Source organism: Vanessa tameamea, chromosome 2, assembly GCF_037043105.1.
Source record: "Vanessa tameamea isolate UH-Manoa-2023 chromosome 2, ilVanTame1 primary haplotype, whole genome shotgun sequence".
Taxonomy (NCBI): domain Eukaryota; kingdom Metazoa; phylum Arthropoda; class Insecta; order Lepidoptera; family Nymphalidae; genus Vanessa; species Vanessa tameamea.
Genome location: NC_087310.1, coordinates 889113 through 911794, shown reverse-complemented (window position 1 = coordinate 911794; position 22682 = coordinate 889113). Strand labels below are relative to the sequence as shown.

Here is a 22682-nt window from a genome sequence, read left to right as displayed (position 1 = left end):
AAATACGTTGTTACTGATTTAGATCCATGGTCCATAACCAACAAAAATAAAATTAATAGAACATAGTTGTGCTCATATAATTATGTCTTTGCTTTAGCAGTCTGACGCACAAGGTAATAATATAACTTTTGTCATTAACCTTATTAATATATACAAGGTGACTCGACACCGAAATGCTTAATTTATTCTACACATACTCATCCTCTAATAATAATAATATCATACTCTAAGGGAGAGGAGGCCTTGGTCCATTAGTGGGGAGTTTACAGTCTCTAAAGTAACAGCTGAAATACGTCCTACCCAGCAGGGCAAAGACTCAAAGAGAAGTTTTTTGGGGATTATTTTATCATTATACTCGATAGGTATTGGTGGATAAATGTATAGAATTTTATTTGACGCATGTTAATTTGCTTCATTGTATTCAGAAATGGAACACAGTGGTCCATGTCCTCTGTTAAAGTTAACGTACTCGTTGGACCATCGCGGTTCAACTATACTTTCGTTAGTATGTAGTATCCATTGGTATTCAACTTAATTCTGTACCACGATTTTAAAGCACTTCTAATAGCTTACTGAATTATGCATAAAGTAGGGACCTGCTTTGGGACCCCGCATGGTCAAATATTTCACCTATTTTATCCTATTATAGTACAAAACGTAGTAATCATGAATAAAATTAGATTGCTATAGAAATAAAATATTTGAGGAAACTAAAAAAGGTTAAAGAGCCCCAAAGAAGTATATTTCCTAAGAGCCCCGACATGGTTAATCGTGTATTGAACAAATAACTACCAAACTAATAAAATGTCTGAAACGTATACATTGTAAGATTATTTAGTTCTTTATACAGCGCACATAGTATGGAAATAAAATGTTATCGGACGGCTACAAGGTTTATTGATACAGTTAAAAAAAATACAAAATATTTTTAACTACATACCTCAATTCGCCGAAGCAAAAACAAAACGTGCATAAATGGCCCATGAGCTGAAAGGCGCTATGTAATCTTAGAATAGAGACTAAATAGAAGTGGCACGTATAAGTTTTTTTTTTTTTGTACAATTGGAAGGCGGACGGGCCTGTTGGTAAGTGGTCAACACCACCCATTGACATTGGCACTTTGAGAAATATATGCTATTCTTTACATCGCCAATGCGTCAATAGCCTCAGGAGCTACAAAGTAATGGCCCTTGTTTCTGTTGTTATATTGGTTCACTCACCCTTCAACCGAACGCGCACAAAAGTCCTATCACCATTGTAAGTTTATCTAATAAAGAGCTTCGTTAGTGGCTTAGAAGGCTGCACGTGCCCAGACCCTAGGATCTAGGCTAGGCTAGGCTAGGGCCAAAAGCCAAATGTCCTGTCAGGAACTTCTCAGTGGCACTTAGTTTACACTACTGTATAGAAATCACTTCGTCAGTGAAAAGGTAGAGACTTTAAAGTACCTTTAAATTAACTATAAATCTCTTTTCCCAAAAGTGTGATTTAAATATAAACTATTAAAAAACGTATTTTGAGAAGTCGATGAAATTTAAATGAAATAATTTATTATTGTTACATAATGTGTCAATAATGTCACAATGTTGTTGAGCATCTTGAACGAGTTTTAAAAACCTTTATCAGGTTAACCGCTCTTCCTACAAGTTCGAGCGACTCAGATATCATTTCCATAGTTTTCCGATCCGTGCTTCGGCACCATTCCACCACAGAGTATACGCCGCGGGTTACAAGAACTGGGACACTTCATTGTTTCTAGACAATCTTGAAGGCACTAGGCTTTATAGGAACAGGTTTAGGCTGTAGATATTTATAGTCCGTAGAAAGAGGTCCAATATATGGTTTAACTTTTTATTTATAATCTTACGACGGATACGAGTGTAGACTATTAATTAAACACTAGTAGGTCTCCCGCGAAACTTCGCGTTTATTTAAAGGATTTTTTAGGAATTTCGAAACCCATGACAGGTATGGTTGTGATTTCATTTCATTGTAATTTGGCGCCAAAATTATGGAGCCTTTTTGAATGGAATTTGTAATGTTAAATAGTATACATTACTTCGGTTAGAATCGGAGTCTGTCAATAACAATTTACTTTAATTTTGTTTACGTTTTTAATTTTTTTTCTTATACAGTCGTAGTACCGCTCTCAAACCCACCAGTGCCTTTTTTCCTCTATCTAAAATTAATTCTTAGTTAAATTGTAACAATTTAGTAAATTGCAATCGAGAATCCTTTTTAATTTTCTACACGGCTGAAGCTCTTCAAAATGAGATCATAACCGGTATTTATTTATGTGCAGCTTTAGTCCCCTAATCAATGGGACAAAAATCGGCTTACGCTATTACCATATAAGATGTGTCCTGTCTATTTATTGCACATTGATAATATTAAATATACCACATTTCAGTTTAATTCATACTCCCTAATAAGTTATATCGATGTATATTTCTCAAACCAGAGAAGAACCGTGAAAGGTGAAAGATTAACAGGAGAACTTTATTTTTTACTGTCTATTATAGTATGTATGTATGTATGTAACATATGTACAATTTGAAAGAATCTTTAATGAAGGTCTATGTGCTAAAGGATATTCGAAACTCGATATTCACAGCCTTTTTAAATAATTGTACATCCCTAGAAACCTATAACTGATTGTTATAATTCATATTTCAAAAATACCTTTATTTTTCGATCTCCTGTTATTCTCAGGTTGATGAAGGTACTGTTTCTTAACCGATGGCAGATTTTTGATGGCAATAAGCAAGTATAAAGCTTCTAATATATTAAATAAAGATTTTGTGACAGTGTGTGAGTGACAGACACATTGAAATAAAATGCATAAAAACACAATTTTTATCCGTTTTTCTGCATTCTATTAATTCCGATTGCATACCAATATCCGGTAGGTACGTACATCCGCTGTTGTACAACGGACAAAACACATGCAATCGTTTAGCACGATAAATTACCTAAGCTAGAATTAATGACTCACAACGTAAAACATTTGTACATACGTATACTAAAAAATATTGCAAAGCACTTAAAATAGATTTACGGTTATTTCCTATACACTGACTTTTCTGACTGAAGGAAAATAACAAATATGTACCAGTAGTCTGATTCTATAAAAATTAACTTCGAATCTCAATTTTGAAATATTGTCAACAGAATAACGGCGATATACCTTATATTCACTTAGTGGTTGGGCTTTGTGCAAGCCCGTCTGGGTAGGAGCCACCCACTCATCAGATATTCTACCGCCAAACAGCAGTACTCAGTATTGTTGTGTTCCGAGAGTGAGTGAGCCAGTGTAACAGGTACAAGGGATCGTCTTAGTTTCCAAGGTTGGTGGCGTATTGGTTATGTAAGTAATGTTTAATATTTCGTAAAGCGCCATTAGCTATGGGCGGTGGTCACCACTTACCGTCCACCGATATCAATATCATAAAAAAAATTACCAAGTTAGGACGTGTATTCTACATTTTAATATAATCAATGTCGCATATCGCAATATGATATTTCACATTCGTGTTCTGCGGTGAGTTTCGGGTTTCTTCCCATATAGTACCTATACTTTTAGCTCTGAACGTGGTGTTAGGGCAAACATTCACCCATCAAACAGGATTACTTAATATTGTAGTGTTCTCATTTGAAGTCTGAGTAAGTCAGTGTAACATTCACGTTCAAGTGACATGACATCTTAGTTTCAAGGCTGATTGGGCATTGGCGATGTAGGCAGTGGTTAATATTTCTTACAGCCCCAATGTGTATGAGTGGTATTTCTTTAGAGTTAACATGTAAAAGATATATATAAATTAAATTAACTTATAGTCGTTTTTTCTGGTGTTGTTTCTATACAAGTAAATCACATGTCAATTCTGCCAATGTTACGTAATACAATACTTAAATACACCTGTACACGAAATATATTTTTCTGTTTAGTTTTATTAACGTTACGATTCTTAGTTCGGAATAAATCAAATTCAAAAAAATATCACATTTGCATTGATTCTATGACAGTCATTCTAATTAAATGCGTGATTTTTTTTTATCTTAAAGTAATTCGTATAACGTTCTGAAATCAATTACACATATTGTTATTAGATCGGATTCAGTAACAAAATATACATTTATTAAATATTAATATTTACGTGTCTGTATAAATAAGTATTTCTAACAATATTTTTACAGAGATTTAACGAAGGAGATAACTCTGTTTAAAATTTTGAAGTTTCGTTTTATGATATGAGTAAAAAGAATACTGCACACGTATATATTACAATATTGACATTAAAACCCAAAGGTTGTCAATTCAAATATTATTTAGGTCAAACACATTGGTTATTATTATTGCTAAGCAACGGAAAGGTTGTATCGTTATATTCAGGAAATCGCAGCTGAAACTCCTTCGCTTAACCTCCTTCACCAAGGCAACCGCGTTATTTATAAAATGTCATTTTTAAAAACTGTACACAGTCAATAGCAAAAATGCTACATTAATTTAAAAAAAAAGAAACAATGAAGCTGTTAAAGTTTCATCTCAGATACTACCCTCCGGGTATAGTTCTGGAGTACTTGCAAAAGGGGATTCTTAAAAACAAGGACATCGACCTCCTAGACTTAAACTGCAAGTGAGTTTTTAATTCTCAACTATAAATCTAAATAAATCATTATACTTTAAATTGACTTGTACTTATGCTTTAGAATTTCCACTTTGGTAGGTTAACATGGCACATGTAAGAAGGCACTACATAGGTACGTGTTTGCAGTGAAGCTTGAGAAAGTAGATTATGTCTAGAAAAACCGGCAAAAGACTTCTAGTTACCGGTTTCAAATCGACCAGAATAAAATTCTTGTAATTAAAAACATGCAATATATGTATATAGTTAATGTTTCTGGAAACCAGTTGAGTTCAATTTTTCATCAGTAATCTAAAGTCACCAATTTATTTAATTAATCTTTTGGTTTTTGATTACAATCTCCAGAAGTCTGATATAGCATTAATATAAAACTTATCTTTATTTTTTAAATAATAACATAATTAGCATAAAACGATATTATTATCAGTTCGGATACGAAAGAAATAGCGAGAAATCTGTACAAAAGAGAACGTCTGATCACGGAGGATGTCTGCGAACAGCTGGAACAGTGCCTAGATACGTTGAAGAAGAGGATAGAACACGAAGGACCGACGGGCAAGCGGTTCTACATCTACAAAACCTTGCAGACTCATGTATTGCCATTGACAAATGTCTGTTTTGACAAAAATGGTACCAGGTACAATAATAATAATTTAAATGAATGCTCACTTAAACGCTTCGTTGGTCTATTGCCTCTTAAGGTTAAGGATGAGTAATTAGTATAAAAGAAAATCAGATTTTTTGAATGTGCTAAGAATATGAATTATTGCTACCTTGCTTTGGATAACATTAACATTATGAAGTATATTTTATCATTAAACCCTGTTACAAACAATAAAGTATTTTTTTTTTGTAATTTTCAATTGTCTGATTATGATCTAGTACATATTCATGGCTTCTATAATATTTGCCAACATTTAATTCCTGAAAACATTATAGACCAACGATGAGAAAATATCGCGATTCGAAATTGAACCTGCAATCGTTTGCGTCACCGTCGCGAATCGAATATGATGCTTATATGATAGATGTCAGTCACCTAAATCAGTGCCGCTAAAATATAAATAACTATTATGTATTACAATGTGAGTTGTTGTTATAAAAACCTTCTTTGCTCAACGACATAGGTCATGATGCTCATTTATGCCGTCATGTCTTCTTCGCCTTCGGTCTATACTCGCTCGTGTTGCATGGCGGGTGTACCATATACTTTTCGGGCCGTATATACATTATAATAATAAAAGAAAATTTATTATATCTATTTTATCAACGATACTATGTTAATATTTATTTTACTCGATGTTTATTTTTTGGTTATTGATTACAATCTTTTAATAACTTTTAATATCGATGTTTTTCATCAGCCGGGCATCCCTTGATAGCCACATTTTTGTTTAATTTAATGGAATATATTTGTCCATTACAGATGTCTTTCGGGAAGTTATGACAGAACTTGTAAGATATGGGACGTGGAGATTGGCAAAGAGTTGAGATCTCTGACGGGTCATCAAAATGTGGTGTACTCGGTCAGCTTCAATTTTCCAGCATGGTATATTAAACGAGACTTATTTAATTTAATTAAAGATATACTTCGTATACCTCTTTAAATATTTTATTACCCAACTATCTTGAAATACAAAACAAGATTTTATTTTTAATACATTTTTAGTAATAATTTAATCCTTAATACTCAACTATTCATAATAATGATATCAAATTAATTATGAATTAAGTAGATAATTTATTTTATGAAATCACCCAGCAATAGAGTGCTAACTGGTTCCTTCGATAAGACAGCGAAGATCTGGGACCCAGAGACCGGGGAATGTCTCGCCACCCTTTGGGGTCATAACGGTGAGGTTGTAGCCGCTCAGTTCAGTCCCAAGGGAGAGCACGTCGCTACTGGATCCATGGACCATCTTGCTAAATTGTATGATGCTGAAACTGGTAAGTTTTTTAACAAAATTGTATACTTAATAATTAGTAAAATTTAAATTAATTTCCATTAAGAGTATTGCATAAAACATGAATGTTTTAAAAATAATAAATTTTACAATATACAACATTGCTTTTATTTTTTATCAGGCACAATCGAAAATACATTAAACTGACAATCACAGTCTTATACGTTAGTGAAAATATAATCTTCTCATCTCAAACAATTATTCCTAGCTGCGACATTTTCGTTAGAAAAGGGTGGAGCCACTTCTAACTCAAGCTATAGATATCGTAAAAGAATACGAGTAAATAAAGTACATCTAACAATAGGTACATCAAACTAACACCTTAAAAACTCTTTTGGGGACGAGAAACCCACAATTAAAAACATTCCCGAAGAGACGTTAGGCAGGCTGCTCGATTGTAAAATTGTAAAAAGTCCTTTCTCTTGGAGTTTTACTACTAATTAATAACTATTATATTTAAGTCAATTAGAATTGAGCACCAGTCATTATTATGAAATTTCGCTATTATGGTATTCCGGCAATTTATTCTTATAATATGTAAGCACTGACATAGATATATGCTATTCCGATTTGATAAATAAAATACAAATTATGTACCTGATACAATCCTAATATTTTTTATAATTATTGCTCGCTTTATTCTTTATCTTAGTTTTTGTCCGAGTGTATTAAATATTGACGATGATGTACGCTTTCACATTCGGTATAGGTATAATATTTTCACACAATTAAAGGACAATATTTTGGCACCAATTATTTTTGGCTTGGCATTATTATGTCAACAAGCAATTTATACCCAGTGTATTTTATATTATCCAGGCGCTGAAGTGAAAACTTACACGGGACATACGGCAGAGGTGATCGCATTGCAGTTTGACCCAAATGAGGGCCAGAGGCTCATAACTGGTTCCTTTGACGGAACAATATCACTGTGGGATACGAGAGTCCAGGAGTATGTTGTAGATTTTCTTCTATTTAACTCAAACTATTTTTAATATAATTTTCTAGAACATGCTCGACGACTAATTATCGTAAACACGGTTTCGTTACGTTTGTCAATTTTTTACTGACCGAAATTGAATATGTATTCAGTTCCATTTTGAAGCGTGAATAAGCCAGTGCATAAGGGACTTTACAATTGCATATAAGTATAGTGTAGAAGATACTGTAAAGTAGCTGTTTACTTACTTTGCTTATTAAAATGCGGATATATGTCACTGAGATACAATTCATTGAGAAAAGATATTTACTATTTCAAACAGACGCGTCTCTGTGTTACGCGGCCACGAGGGTGAAATCTCGAACGTGCAGTTCAATTGGGACAGTTCGCTGGTCGGCTCTGCGTCCCTGGACGGCAGCGCTCGTCTCTGGGACGCCCGCAACAGCACCTGTCTCGCTACCGTCGCCTCACACACTGACGAGGTATGCTCGGTACTTACTTATCAGCAACTTCTAAAGAATAATTGTGGTGTCAGTTATTACCATTTGGGAAATTCAAAAGTTGTAGATAATTTTTAAAAATAAGTTTTATAATATTCTATGTATATGTTGCAACACCTGAACCACAGATATTAACACGTGAATTAAAATAAAAGCTTGTAAAATAATTAGCTTTTACATAAAACGTATATTAAAGAGATCTATGATTATTTCTCTATACTTAGCGAAAACATGACATTTATTTAATTCCGTTGCAATAGAACCTATCTGTTAAGGTATTAGACATCTGTTTCGACTGGGCGGGTCAGCGCATGGCGACGTCTTCCAGCGACTGCTCGGCGCGCGTGTACGACGTGCGCTCGGACTTCAAGGAGCTCGCCGTCATGCGGGGCCACAGGCAGGAAGTCTCTAAGGTAAGAATTGTGAGCAATGCACGTGCTGATTTAGAATATAATACAGGACAGAGATAAAACGTGCGTGTGTGACAGAAAGCTAGCATTTTTGGTCTAGCTCGATGTGTATAGGGTTGGTAGAAAGTACACCAACAAGCAACAATAAAAACAAGAGAAATGAGAGTATAATTATAGGCACAAGGAACCTTTGTTTGACGTTTTTGGCGGCGCATTTAAAGTATCAGAAGGGACTTATAATTTTCAGTTTAACCCTGCAAAATAATTCAAAAGTGCTCAAAGCCTACTTCAATAAAAAATATGTTGGTTTTGTTTTTTTATTTAAAATTCCAATAGTTATCCGAGGTAAATTAAGCACTAACTTAACATCTGTTGGCTCATTTGTCTCCGAAAATTAAAAAAAATAAGATCAACATTGATATTTTTCTGTTATCCCGAATAAAGAAGTTTCACGTCGTAAAACGAATCGTAGTAAATATTATTACATTTATCTTCCAAGCAGTTTGCATTTTAAAGTAACACATGCTGTTGCCTGCGTCTCCATCCGCATCAGATTTAATTTTTCCAAACCATTAGTTTGTATGCTTTTGTCTGCTCCGGGTTCTCTGTGTCAAATTTCATTACGATCGGTTCAATGGTTTAATCTTAAGGAAGTCTTGATGAAGAAACAGGTAGTCAGACCAGACTTTCGCATTTAGGTCGAATACATTTAAATCACTATAAAAATTGACTATTTTAATACTCTTAATCACTATTTTTCAAATATATTTACGTCGGGTCGTGCTCCGGAATATAAATTTTAACGGGGAACCGGTAAGATACTTGTCTGTTTTAGATTTGGTTAGTTTCATTGTATTACTGGTTATTAAATTATAAGTAAATAAACTCTTTAGTGGATTCACTTTGATGTCTAGCTCAACCCAAACAAATGATTGACTTATATTTAAATGCCACATCTATAGTTTCCGAATACTTGTAACCCGAGTCGTTTTCGATTTGAGCATGCGTGGTTGTGTGTGTGTAAGAGCGTTGATTTATATATCGTGTTTATTTATGAACTCATTATTAAACTGTATACAAAGGCAGTGGCAGTGTTCAGGATTGCGGTAGTTAAAGAGAGATTAAGATCATGTGTCACTCCATGAAGCTCTTTGAACGTCAGGCTCCGCCGAGAGTGTACGGTCTCTAGGTGTCACTATGCATTTCAGCCAGGACTGGACACCATGAACGCCTTTTTGGCCTTAGAACTTTGGTCGAGGCTGACAAGGACAAAGGGAGAGCTCTACATTCTTAGACCTTCAAAAGGCTTTTCACTGTGCGCCTCGTTAATACATCTGGTGGGCGTTGCGATTCAAAAGTGAGCTTGTAGCCTGTATTTAATTATCAGAGACATGTACCGCAGTTCCACTTCCGTAGTTAGAACCGTTGTTGGCGATACTGAGCCTTTCCCAATCACTGTCAGGTTCCACCAGGGCTCGGCTTTTAGCCCGTTCTTATTCAATGTACTCGACGTTCAGTACTAAACGTTGACTCGGTATGCGTCCAAGACCAGCCTTCATGGCTGATGATGTATGCCGATGACATAGCGCCCGTTGACGAAAACCAGCTGGATCAGGAGCGTATGGTGAGCTTATGGAAAGCTACGCTTCAGAACGGGGATCTCCAATTAAATATGGCAAAGACCATACACATGGTTTGCGGAAGACCGAACTCTAGCACTATCCAAATAGGACTTGAACCAGCCGTTAAGCTCAGCGGGTCAGTTTATTTCGCCGGTTCTTCTCAGGTCAGGGTATTTTCTTTTCCAAACCGGCGGTAGTGTATCATTTGACTATCAATAAATAAGTGTAATGCTTCTACATTGAATAAAGGAATTTGAGTTTGAGTTAAGTTTAAGTCGGAGTAGTTTAGGTACCTTGGAACCATCCTGCACGATTCCGAAAGCATTGGTCACGACGTTCAGTCCATATAAGCGCTGTTTGGGCCAAATGGCGGGAAGTCATAGGTGTGGTCTGTGACCGCAGAATACCGCACAAGCTTAAGGGGCAGATGTACAAGAGCATCATCCGACTGGACCTTCTGTCTGGAGTGCTGTCCAGCACTATCTCGGCACACTTAGGAGCTTTACGTCACGGAAATAAAAATGCTGAGTTGAATGTGCTGTGTAACGCGGGATGACCGCATACGCAACTCGTTCATCTGGGTAGGCTCCATGACATAGCGGCAATTAGTATAAGTCCTCTTAATATTATAATGTAATTGTAATATGCGTTTGTGCATATTTTATGTTTGGAAACAAAGTGAACGTATATAGTCTGATAAAACAGAACTATAGGTCGACGAACTTTTGTTTAATCAGATGGTAATCGCTTTGTTAATTAAACAATAACTCGTAACAAGACTACCGTCTCTTTCAAAATAGTATCTGAATTATTTGAAACTTAAACATTTCAGTATATGAATAGTTAATTGTATATTTTTCCAAAGAGTTGATGTTAATTATGGCACTTATTGATATTATTTAAAAAACTTTTCAAGTTTTCATTTATATTAAATGTTATATAATAATGGACTACCGGATGGTAAGTGGTCACCACCGCACTCCTGCCTGTAGTTAAATTGGCTCACTTACCCGACTAACTCAACTAAGTAGTGGAGTCTAAGGAATACGACAATACTAAATAGTGCTGTTTAGCTGTAAGTTAAGAAATTAAACCATATTTTATCGTATACATTTCCGGGATTGTTCCATTTCAATCTTGACAACGTTTTGACAAAATTGCATCATGAAATAAAACATAAAACGAGTGAAATATACATCATAACCATTTTAAGTTGACAATGTTGTCGTTTAGGTTTGCTTCAGTCCAGCAGGGGGCTGTTTGCTGACTGCCTCAGCTGATCGAAGCGCTCGGGTCTGGAACACCACCACGGGCAACTGCGTACAGGTGCTTCTATGCGCAAACTTTAGGGCAGAGGCCTCAAGTTTAGTGCTTATATCACCACTCTTCTTCACTGCGAATTGGTGGATAAGCTTTTGCCAGAATTTCGGCTGCCAGATGCGGGCTTAGCCGTGGCGGGCCAGCGGATAGAACAAGTAGATTCTAGCAATATTGAGATTTAATGTATTTAATTTGTGTTCACAATTTAATCGTGCTCTGCGATGTAAGAAAACTTCGTGAGGAACGTAAGTGGTTATAAAAATGTTAAAAAGAAAATGTTGTCTTACAAAATATACTAAAAGTTATTTCCCGACTAGTTACAATAATTAATTCTCAAAGAAACCCTATATGTAATTACTATATCCTTTTACTAAGACCTTAATGCGCGTTCACTCGAGGTGATTAAGTCGCTCAACAACTAAATCTTAATCAATTTGATTCGTTTGAACGACTTTTAATAAAAAATTATAAAGCAACAATCGGCTTATATCAATATTAAAGTTTTAAATTACGATGATCTTTGAAATTTAGTTTAATTAATAGATTTTTATTTAAGGATTTATTTTTTTTATATTTACTTTATTGAAAAAGTAACATCATCAACTTATCACTGAGCACTTAAAATTAATAACTGATGTGGGTAACATTCAAAGTGATACGTCTTTAAAGGTCTAAACAACATTAATTTTTCAATTAAACTCTTGTTCTTGATTTTTCTACGCTAAATGTGTTTACCAGGTGTTATCCGGTCATCAGGGCGAGATATTCTCTTGCGCTTATTCTTACGCAGGAGACGCCATCATCACCGCCTCTAAAGACAACACCTGCAGGATTTGGAGATGACTTGACTGGTGGTTCTAAATGAGGAAACTCAACAGAAACTTGATAAAAACTTTTGACTATTATTATTAGAAATTGACAGTAATTAAAACTCTACTGCAAAATGTTGCTTTTTTTATAGATTGATGATGTTGGATAACTATATAAAATAAATATTAATATATGAATAAGGTTTTGCAAAATGTTACTGGTTTCATTTCGATTTTCGAAACAACAAAAAATATAGTTAATTCAAGAAAACTCGTTCATGTTTTATTCCACCCTCGGCTTTTCCGTTTTAGAGGTACGTACACACAAGTCATTCCACCGCCAAAAAGAAATACTTCGTAGTTGCTGTTTCAGCTTAAAATAGAGTGAGCGAGTGAAGCGTTACGAAGGATGATAAAGTCAAGTTAGGTTTCGTTATCCGCGCATTGACGAAATAAAAAAGTGCTTAAATATCCTTATATCGTGTCTTAGTCTATAGACAACATAGACAACAATGACCACTTAACATCAGGCAGACCATAAGAAAAAATTAAAAAAAAAACGAATCGTCTTATACGATTAACTGAAACGTAAAGTGTTTCCTATCACTGGTTCACGAATGTAGGCTGTACCGAAAAGAAGCAATGAGATATGTATTTTGTTTTGTATTAATTATTATTTTTCACTACGTGAATTAAATATTTTAGTATGCTTGAAAATCAACGGTACTTCTTCTAACCACTGGGCCATCTCGGCTCTCATTGTATATTATAAAAGAATTGCAAATAGTAGGAATCATATTTTTAAACCTATTTATTGCAAGAAATAATGAGTTGGCAACACTCAATTTGACTGGATGCACTCTTCTGGTTATTTCAAGAGTTAATCCAATAAATTCATATGTATATGTGGGCTCACTATTATTACACATAAATATGACACATCAATCAGTCAGAAACTTGAAGATATAACTTATAATATAATATAAATTACATTATATTTTCTAAGAAACGAATATTCAAAACCAAAGTAAAATGATTCGAACAAAATATCGTTAATATTATAGGACTAAAACCTTAATCGAGAGTCTTTAGAGACAGAGGTCAAATGAAGATAACCGAAGTACAATCGAGGACGGACTACTTTAATTTTATAATAATATTTAAATATTTATAAAAACATCGACACACGAATAAGACACAAATAAGTTGGTACAGATATTTTTTAGCATCATCATTGTTATTATTACGTAGTATAAAACAAAGTCGCTTACCGCAGTCTGTCCCTATGTATGTTTAGATCTTTAAAATTACACAACGGATTTTAATGCTCTTTTTTAATAGATAGATTGATCCAAGAGGAACGTTTATATATATAATACATGCACAATATAGTAGAGAAACACTGATAAATTTTAGAGGTATCTAAAGTGATGTAAATAAACACATTTTTGCGTTTACATTGCAAATGCTGGCTTAACCTTACGAGATAGATCAAAATAATGTACTACAGTATTGTACACCTTAAAAGGTATTTTAAAAAGTCCAGTATGGCATATGTCTATCTCTTAGGAATAACCCACAATAACCATTTTTTATCGTTCACTTTTTACGAGAAATAATGGCTTATTTTCGAAGCAATTTTATTAGTATTGTCTAATGATTGAAAAATTGTGAACGTTGTAAGACATTCTGTAGTATATTTAGGATCAGCATTGCACCCTTGTGAAGGTATCTCCGTCACATTAGCATCGATATAAATTTATTTATTTATATATTACAGCATATTATTCACCTTAATTATTAATACACGATTGCATCTTTGTAATAAATGTATGACTTATTTGTAATTGCATTATATAGCCGCAAGTATAAATTAGTACCATAATTACATACTTTAGCGTCAGTTTAGTGCATATGTTACGTCCCTTTAGTTACTGTGTGTACATAACGGCTGACATATATGTTATTAAATTTATGATAATTAGCAGTTGATGTCACAGATAACCAAGGATTCTTATCACCATTTAATGGCTCCTAGATTCTTCATGAAGGCTTAGTCCATGAATAGTCAGTAATAAGTCCTACTACTTTTCTAACTCTATGAAGCATTTTCAATTTACCCTGATTTCCGATACCCTCCTTCGGAAAACATGTAGTTTTTTTTCTATTAATGAGCCGGATTAAATTTATGTTGTTTTATATAAAGGTATGAAACTTTAAAGGTGTAACACAGACAATCCAACAAACTACAGTGAAATACTAAAAAATATAATAATGTAATGATAAATTACTTTCAAATGTATTTATATAAAATCCGCACACGATAGTATCTATTAATATAATTTAAACGACAAACGGAAGGCTAACAATGGAGTAAGTTCATTACCACCACAGACATCTGTGATTATAACTAACACTAGACAATTCTTTTGTATTTTACCATTCGTCCATTACGTCTGTGTATTTATATTGCATTGTATCTATCTTGCTCGTATCATGTAAAACTTGTAGGTTGCCTGATATAGATCACTGTTTAGAAATAAAGCCGATTTGTAACATCAAATATAGTGATTTCATTTGATTAGTATAACACACTTTCTGTGTGTCAATAACATGATCGAAAAATTCGCATGTTTCGAACATTTTTTACTGATACATGTTGTATTTGACAAGAAAAGGACAAAGACGTGCACTGATTTACCTTTGCTTATTTATATATACTAAGATTATTATTCTGAAATAATGGTCAATTAAAAGCATAGAAAAACATAAATTTTACATCGATTCCTTGTAAAGTTTGACTCGTAAAGACCATGTCTCTCATCTTATTGTTGAAATACATGACAAATTTTTGGCTTCGATAAATAACTATAAAGATATAAATCAATAACGGTTTGTTTACATGAAACGCTCATCAACATAAAACTTTATTTAAAAAATTAAACGTAAATAACGAAATATTAAATAAATTAATAAGTTTTGTCGTTTGTTATTATTAAGATGGTTATTGTTAGGAACATCATTGTTTGCGAATCCCCAATGTTGCATTAGAAATGATTTACTATTAATTTAGAAATATATAACATATTTTAATGTAGAAAGTAAAATGATTCGAAATATATTATATACCTACATACAACATTTAGGTTTTAGTCGTTATACATAGTGATAATAGGCCCTTTAAATAATAAATTTTATGATAATTTTGATTTTATTGTATTTTTAAGACTTAAATAATATAAATAAATCTTATGTAAAAAAATATTATAAAATTACAAATTTTTGTAGCATGTTGAAAAATACTATTAAAGTTATCAATTAGAAAATGAATAAATATCAAAGTACATACAAATATAACAATACCCTTGAAAAACGATCCGTTATAACAACCCGCAAAGCCATATATTCTATATATTATTATTTCTTAACGGCCTTATTTATAAAATTGGTTTAAGGGGTGTACAGTTATTCAAAGTTTTTTTTTTTTAAATGTCTAATCATCAATGACAGAAAGAAATAGATTAGTGTTCAACTAAATACCCGCTAAACAATGTTTATAACGCTGCTAAAAACGCGATGAGTTGCTTTATAACAAATCCTTGTTTCTTATTACATGACACTTGAGTTGATCACAGTACACGTGACGTCACAATCACCCCGCTACCGCTTATTGGTTATTATTGTATCAAACTCTGTGCGGACAGCACGACGCATAATGTCAGCAAAGTTAATATTTATATTTCTAGTGTCAGTTTTAGGATTAGCAAGTTGTGAATATAAATATCAGACGAAATGGTTCACAGTTCCATTAGATCACTTCGGTTTTCAAAGAAACGAAACTTTTAAAATTAGATATTTAGAAAACAGTGAATACTGGGACGATGGACACGGCCCGATATTTTTCTACACTGGAAACGAGGTAGATATATAATTACAATTACATATACTAAAATAATGTTTATGTAACGAACATTCGAAAAGCTTATATATATTTTTTTATATCCTGTCATTTCTATTCATATATTTATATTCATTATCTATGGTTGATTATTTTAATTTATGAAAAAAGTTTGCTTATAAATAGTTTTTACTGATAAGAATGATAAAACAGGATTCAGTTAATAGGGCAAAATACATACAAAGTAACATTGTTACAAATATTAAAAACAAACAAATTATAACAATGTACATATTAAAAATTTTATTTAGTTATTTACTTGTGCAATTGAGACGGTTAGACTTTGTTACTTATACAATTGATATCGTGTCCGATATTATAATCATTTCAAGTAGTAAATTTTGTATAAAGTTATTTAAATTTGTAATACTTAATATAAAATTATCCAACAAGAAATTAGCATCGACTTAGTTTTTCAATCGGATCTGTACTTTATCGAAAATTTCACAGCCCTATTAATATATTTTATAAGATTGTTATTTATTTGTCCTGTATAATGTCTTAAATATATCGAAGAATATAAAAGAAGAAGAGATAACTCTACTATTCAATTATTGATCACAGTTGATTTCCTCTGTAAGAATAATTAAATCGATTAAAAATCGCTCATTTGCAATTAAAATAGTCGTATCTCCAAAGTCGTTGCTCGCTCAATGCACACATAAATCGATGAGATTATTGATCGTTTATTGCAACTTTAGGTATCACATTTATTTAATTCTAACGCTTTAACAACTTAAACTGCGTAAAGAGTAACGTAAATATTTTTTTTATATATATTTAACAATATTGCTACTAACGTCGTTCGAGCATAATTTTATTAATTATAGAACTCTCACACTTGAAAATCTAGCAGACGGTCATCGTTATGGTAGGTCTTTGGTGGTCTGACGGCCACAACAGGTCGGTGCGCTAACAACCGTGAGACCGGGGTTGTCATATGGCTTGTATCTGATTACACTGGCTCCCGTACCGTTCACAACGAAAGTTACAGTATTATTAAGAAAATCAAATGCATCTCGTAGATTTATATTCAATTTTCTAAATTTAATGTTACATGGTTCTTGGGAAGTCGTTAAGAACTACGGACTAGGTTTACAAGGATTGGTCGGTGGTTTGAATATAATACCGATAATAACCGTCATAACAATGTATTTTCGATAATTCTTGACCATGGATGGACATGGATCGAAGAGGCAAATTCATATTTTATAAATATACTAGTAATAAAAAGATTCCAATTAAAAATACTCGATGTACTGATTTTAACAATAAATATTTCAACAACAATGTTTTTCCGCCAGGGTCAGATCGAAGCCTTCGCTCAACACACAGGTTTCATGTGGGAAATTGCGTCTGATTACAAAGCGAAGTTAGTCTTCGCAGAACATAGGTAACTTTTTCATATTACATTTCGTATTTATGTTTGTGTTCTTGTATATATAAACTCTAACCTAACCTTTTAGAAAAATTAAGAACTATCGAATTTTTGTACGTTTTATTGTTGAATCAAAGTTTACAAATTCGCGAGATTATATTCTAATTGTATTTACAATATATAAATAAGAATGTTATGTCTTGTAAGTGCGAACTTGTAAGTGCGAACTATGCACGAATCCTATCTATCTATCTATCATATGTCCTATATAAGAATAAATCATAAGTAATCATCATAATAAGTTAGTAATAAGGACTTCACGTATTTATATTGTATGCAATTACTACCTACGTTAATAAATATCAATTACTTTAATAACTAATCCTCATTAATTTTACATTAGGTACTATGGTCAATCATTGCCCTTTGGCAACAAGTCCTTAGAAAACGAAAACATTGGCTATTTGACGGCTGCGCAGGCATTGGCCGACTACGCTGACCTTATCAACTACCTGCAGGGTGACAAGGTAGAACCGCGATACCCTGTCATTGTTTTTGGAGGTACGCTAGAATAATTCTATACTCTTCTCTTCTTCTCTTTCTGCTTATGTTAGTTACATGTACAATTATGTCTTAGGTATATAATGTTATAAATCTACTTCTTGTCACGGATATATTTACTATAAAAGGAAAGGAATATAACTTCAATTATTCGAAAAATCGTTAAATAAATATGTTGAATTACGTCACAAAAAAAATGATGGCTGAATTCGACCACGCTATTTAAATTACCTTTTTTAACAACTGTCTAAATCCTACAGTAATACTTTAAAGAATGAAATAAAGTGATAAAAGCTACTAAGATATAGTTAATTGGTAAAATTTACTGCAAAAACAATTTATATACCAACATCGATCAAATTCAGCAACGGTGGCATTCTTTAAACCTTGTAATTACAATCGCGTTGTATCATATACGTACCTATATCATTTAAAAGTTGTTTGTAATAAGGATTATTTTCCTATGGAGAAATGTCATTCTTTGAAAACAACATTGATAACGTTTTGAAATAAAACTCTATTCTATAACGTTATTCAGTACTTAAAAACAAACATTTTATCAATACCAATTTTTCTTTATAAAATTTCTTGTCTTTTGATAAGCGTATATTTGAGGAAATCAATTGGAAATTGGCAACAATAGCGGCGATTTCCAATTTCGACCTCAATCCAACGCAATCAACAGAAGCCTCATTTGTAAAGCAGCTTAAATGTCTCGAGATCCTGAGGTCTGATCCTAATCGAGCCAATAAAAAGGTTTTGTTTCAAGAAGTTACCATGTCTTGAAAAGCATACAAAGATATTGGCTCTGCACTTGATCTCTCCAAAATCTTTCTTTTCCAGGTTCATATGGAGGAATGTTAGCGGCTTACTTCCGTATAAAGTACCCGCATTTAGTGAATGGAGCCATCGCTGCCTCCGCTCCCATTCATATGTATCCCGGCATGGTGCCTTGCGAAGTATTCGACAGAATTGTGACTTCAAGCTTTAAGATTGCTAATCAGAATTGTGTTACCAATATCAAAAATTCTTGGAGTACTTTGAGGTAATAATATGACAATTGTTTAACATTTTGGAAGGTTTTCCCTGACGTAGTATTTACGTTAGTACTAAGGTTCATGGTCAGTGATCTTGATTTTTTACAAAAATATTAATTATTTAAAAAATACATTAATAAAGTTTTTTTTTTATTTTAGGAATTTCGTAAAAGTACAAAACAACAGCGAATGGTTACGTAATGAATGGCATCTCTGTAACCCTATCAAGAACTCTTCAGATGTTCAGGCACTTGTAGATTATCTTCAGTCAATGTACGAGACCTTGGCGATGGTCAATTATCCATTCGAATCTGACTTCCTATTGCCATTACCAGCGCAGCCCGTTAGAGTCATGTGCCAGTATTTGAACGAAACATTAAAAGAAAAAAAACTACTTGAGGTAAATACAGAAGTTAAAAATATAATTTATATTGTTAGAAATTGTTTTACATTAACAAAGTTTACCTAACCGATTTAATGAATGACAGAAACGTAATAAAAATCTAGGTGTTTTAAAGGACAGCTCCTATACTTGGACACCATATGTTGCTGAAATTGGCCTTAAGGTTTTCGCGACATCCTTTTTAAAATGTTTTAAAACTTTTTGTTCAGATTCAACTCTTCAAATTGAACTTCGTTCGCAGAGTGATAATAATGACATTATTTAAATCACAGTACTGTACCAATTATTTGACGATCTGATATACATATAATATAAGTAAATGATTTTTATTACGGTTGTATCTCACGACTAACATAACAATACTAATAGCAATAAGTCAAATAGTAAACAATATAAATGAATATATGTTTGTTGGACTATTGAAGGTCATAGAATTATTTTTATTATTATCATAATTAATTTAGACCGGATCCTGATATGAGCTTGCAACGGTCACAAGCTATAATGCGATTGGTTTTTAATATCAATTTCTTTTGTTTTTCTAACATTTTATTGTATTGTTAAACATAACTGTCTGCAAAATGTGGCGCCCCGTGGCCCATAAATGTTAAACTTATATGTTTTTATATAGGGAATCTTCCTCCATTCGGTCACTCTTATCTAATCTATTAGGCGATTGTATATTTTTTGTAATTAATTAGTAATTAACAATTTAAGTTTGCACACTGTACTGTCTCTAATGCTACAGACCTATTTCTATGGTTAATATCACAAGTTGCGCCAAAATTATTTTTTACATACATACATACAATTACAGCCTGTAAATTCCTAAGGCCTCCTCTCCCTTTGAGGAGAAGGTTTGGAGCATATTCCACCGCGCTGCTCCAATGCGGATTGGTGGAATACACATGTGGCACAATTTCGTTGAAATTAGACACATGCAGGTTTCCTCACGATGTTTTCCTTCACCGCCGAGCACGAGATGAATTATAAACACAAATTAAGCACATGAAAATTTAGTGGTGCCTCCCTGGGTTTGAACCTGAAATCATCGGTTAAGATGCACGCGTAACTAACCACTGGGCCAACTCGGCTCAATTATTTTTCATTTGGTACCAATTCTGCTCCCGTCTTAAATTGTTGTCCCGTCGAAGAAAGTGATGGAGAGCCTGCTTGTGCTCTCCTGTGCAAATGGCTAGTCTTTGTTGAAAAATATCATATAAAAGAACATCACTATCAATCGTTATTAGTGTATATCTCGACGAAACTTAAATGTATTAAGGTTGACTGTTATATTTTTTTTTATACAATGAAATAAGAAATTGTTTTTAAACTTTTTATTTAGTCTTCCTAGACAACTTTTCTAGATAAGTTTTGTATGCTTCGGCGTATTTTTTCTTTTATTGCGAATTGGTTGTTTGATGTGTATGCTTTACATTTCTAGACAGCACCACAATTAAAATTTCAAGATTACAATCTTCTTGTTTTCCAATTCAAGTCAAGTCCGTTTCAGTCAATTGTCTTTTCTTTCTTGTGATCTTATCAATTGACTTTAATGTGATTCCGGATACCTTAGCTGGTATTCTCCCGTGGGCTAGGTTTGTCGTTGTAATTGACAAAACAATTTTCTATAATATCTTTTACTATTTACATGAATTAAAGATAACCTTTTTTTTACTAAATTTATTATTACTTTTTTTTAGGGTATTGGAGAAGTTTTGAAAACGTTCGCAAATTACACGGGCAAGACGAGTTGTGTGGATTATAGGGACGGAGACAATTACGGCAATCTTCAAGCGAGCGGTTGGGATTATCAGGTATCGAACTTTTTGATTAGGTAAAGTTAGTTATTTTTATTCCCAAATATATAATAATCTTTGTTCAAAATAAAGAGATGGAGAGAACAGACTAATAGTACAAAATAGGTTTGTATGATTCACTTCGAATCATGGGTGAAATACTGTACTCCTCAACTAGATCATTAAATAATCTGTAGTGAAGAATAGCAGTTCTGTTCCCCTTTTTTTGTGGAAATAACTATTAACAATACGTTTTTCCTTTATAAATTAAATAATAAGATAAGTATTCAAATTATGATTATTATTAAATGTTTTTTACGTTATGCGAAAACAATGGTATTATCATGTTTATGACTTATGAGTTAGTTATATGTTGAAATAATTTCAAATATATACCATTTATTATAAAAAGTAAGAGTTTTTGGAATTGCCCTGCATGGTCAACCTTTACCATAACTTTTTTACCTTGAATCTGTATGAATTCTATAGTTCACTAATCACCTAGAACTTGTATGAAATTAACTAGATATTTAAATTTAGAAGGTGGTGGTGATTAAAAAAGGTTTTCTAATCACCTTTTGCAAAAGTCTTTAAGAAAATAAAGAATCAATAAATAATAAGATGAACATTCGCAGGCCTGCACAGAAATGGTGATGCCAATGTGTACAACTGGTACGTACGATATGTTCGAACCTAAGCCCTGGGACTTCACAAAATACGCCGAGGATTGTTACAAGAAGTACAACGTGTATCCTCGGCCGCAGGGTGCCCGGGTGGAATACGGTGGAGCGAAACTTCAAGCTGCTTCCAATATTGTCTTCAGTAACGGATTGTTAGATCCTTGGGCTGGAGGTATTAACAGTTCATCATAATTGATATTCCTTGATACCATTTTTGTGATTGTCGTAGTCTGTAAAAAAATGTCAGAAATTATATTTAAATTATTTAATATTTGCTATACCTACACTATAAAATGTTTCTTTTAGGTGGAATTCTCAATAGCATCAGCAGTTCAGTGACTGCTGTCGTTATAATAGACGCTGCTCATCACCTCGACCTGATGCCTTCTAGTCCTTATGACCCTGCGTCTGTAAAGATGGCAAGAAACATCCATAGACAAAATATAGACAAGTGGATAAGACAATTCCGCGAAGAACAGTCGGCAAAACAGTGATATATGTTAAGATATCAATAAAGATTTATACATTTATTTGTTTTTTTACTTCTTGGTATAAAAATAAGAGACAAAGATAAAAAAATCTTAAGAATTATGAAATTATCAATATTTATACAATGTACCCATTCTACGAAATAAAATTAAATATTTATAGGTATTAATTT

The 22682-nt window shown here is 33.1% G+C and overlaps 3 protein-coding genes across 4 annotated transcripts in view; all 3 read left to right on the top strand.

Annotated features, from left to right (window-relative positions):
- Obsc (Obscurin) overlaps window positions 1–22682 on the top strand; it is a 415125-nt gene that overhangs the window by 182764 nt on the left and 209679 nt on the right. The gene's annotated exons all lie outside the window — the stretch shown is intronic.
- On the top strand, window positions 4462–12418 carry LOC113398182 (dynein assembly factor with WD repeat domains 1). The gene is made up of 9 exons (XM_026636789.2): window positions 4462–4631; window positions 5068–5277; window positions 6067–6189; window positions 6403–6587; window positions 7424–7556; window positions 7867–8026; window positions 8320–8457; window positions 11310–11402; window positions 12135–12418. Exons 1-9 carry the CDS (start codon window positions 4519–4521, stop codon window positions 12237–12239), a joined length of 1260 nt encoding a protein of 419 aa, XP_026492574.1. The 5' UTR covers window positions 4462–4518; the 3' UTR covers window positions 12240–12418.
- Window positions 15815–22551, top strand: LOC113398231 (lysosomal Pro-X carboxypeptidase). The gene is made up of 8 exons (XM_026636863.2): window positions 15815–16124; window positions 17468–17556; window positions 17945–18102; window positions 18946–19147; window positions 19299–19539; window positions 21246–21359; window positions 21977–22193; window positions 22328–22551. Exons 1-8 carry the CDS (start codon window positions 15819–15821, stop codon window positions 22513–22515), a joined length of 1515 nt encoding a protein of 504 aa, XP_026492648.2. The 5' UTR covers window positions 15815–15818; the 3' UTR covers window positions 22516–22551.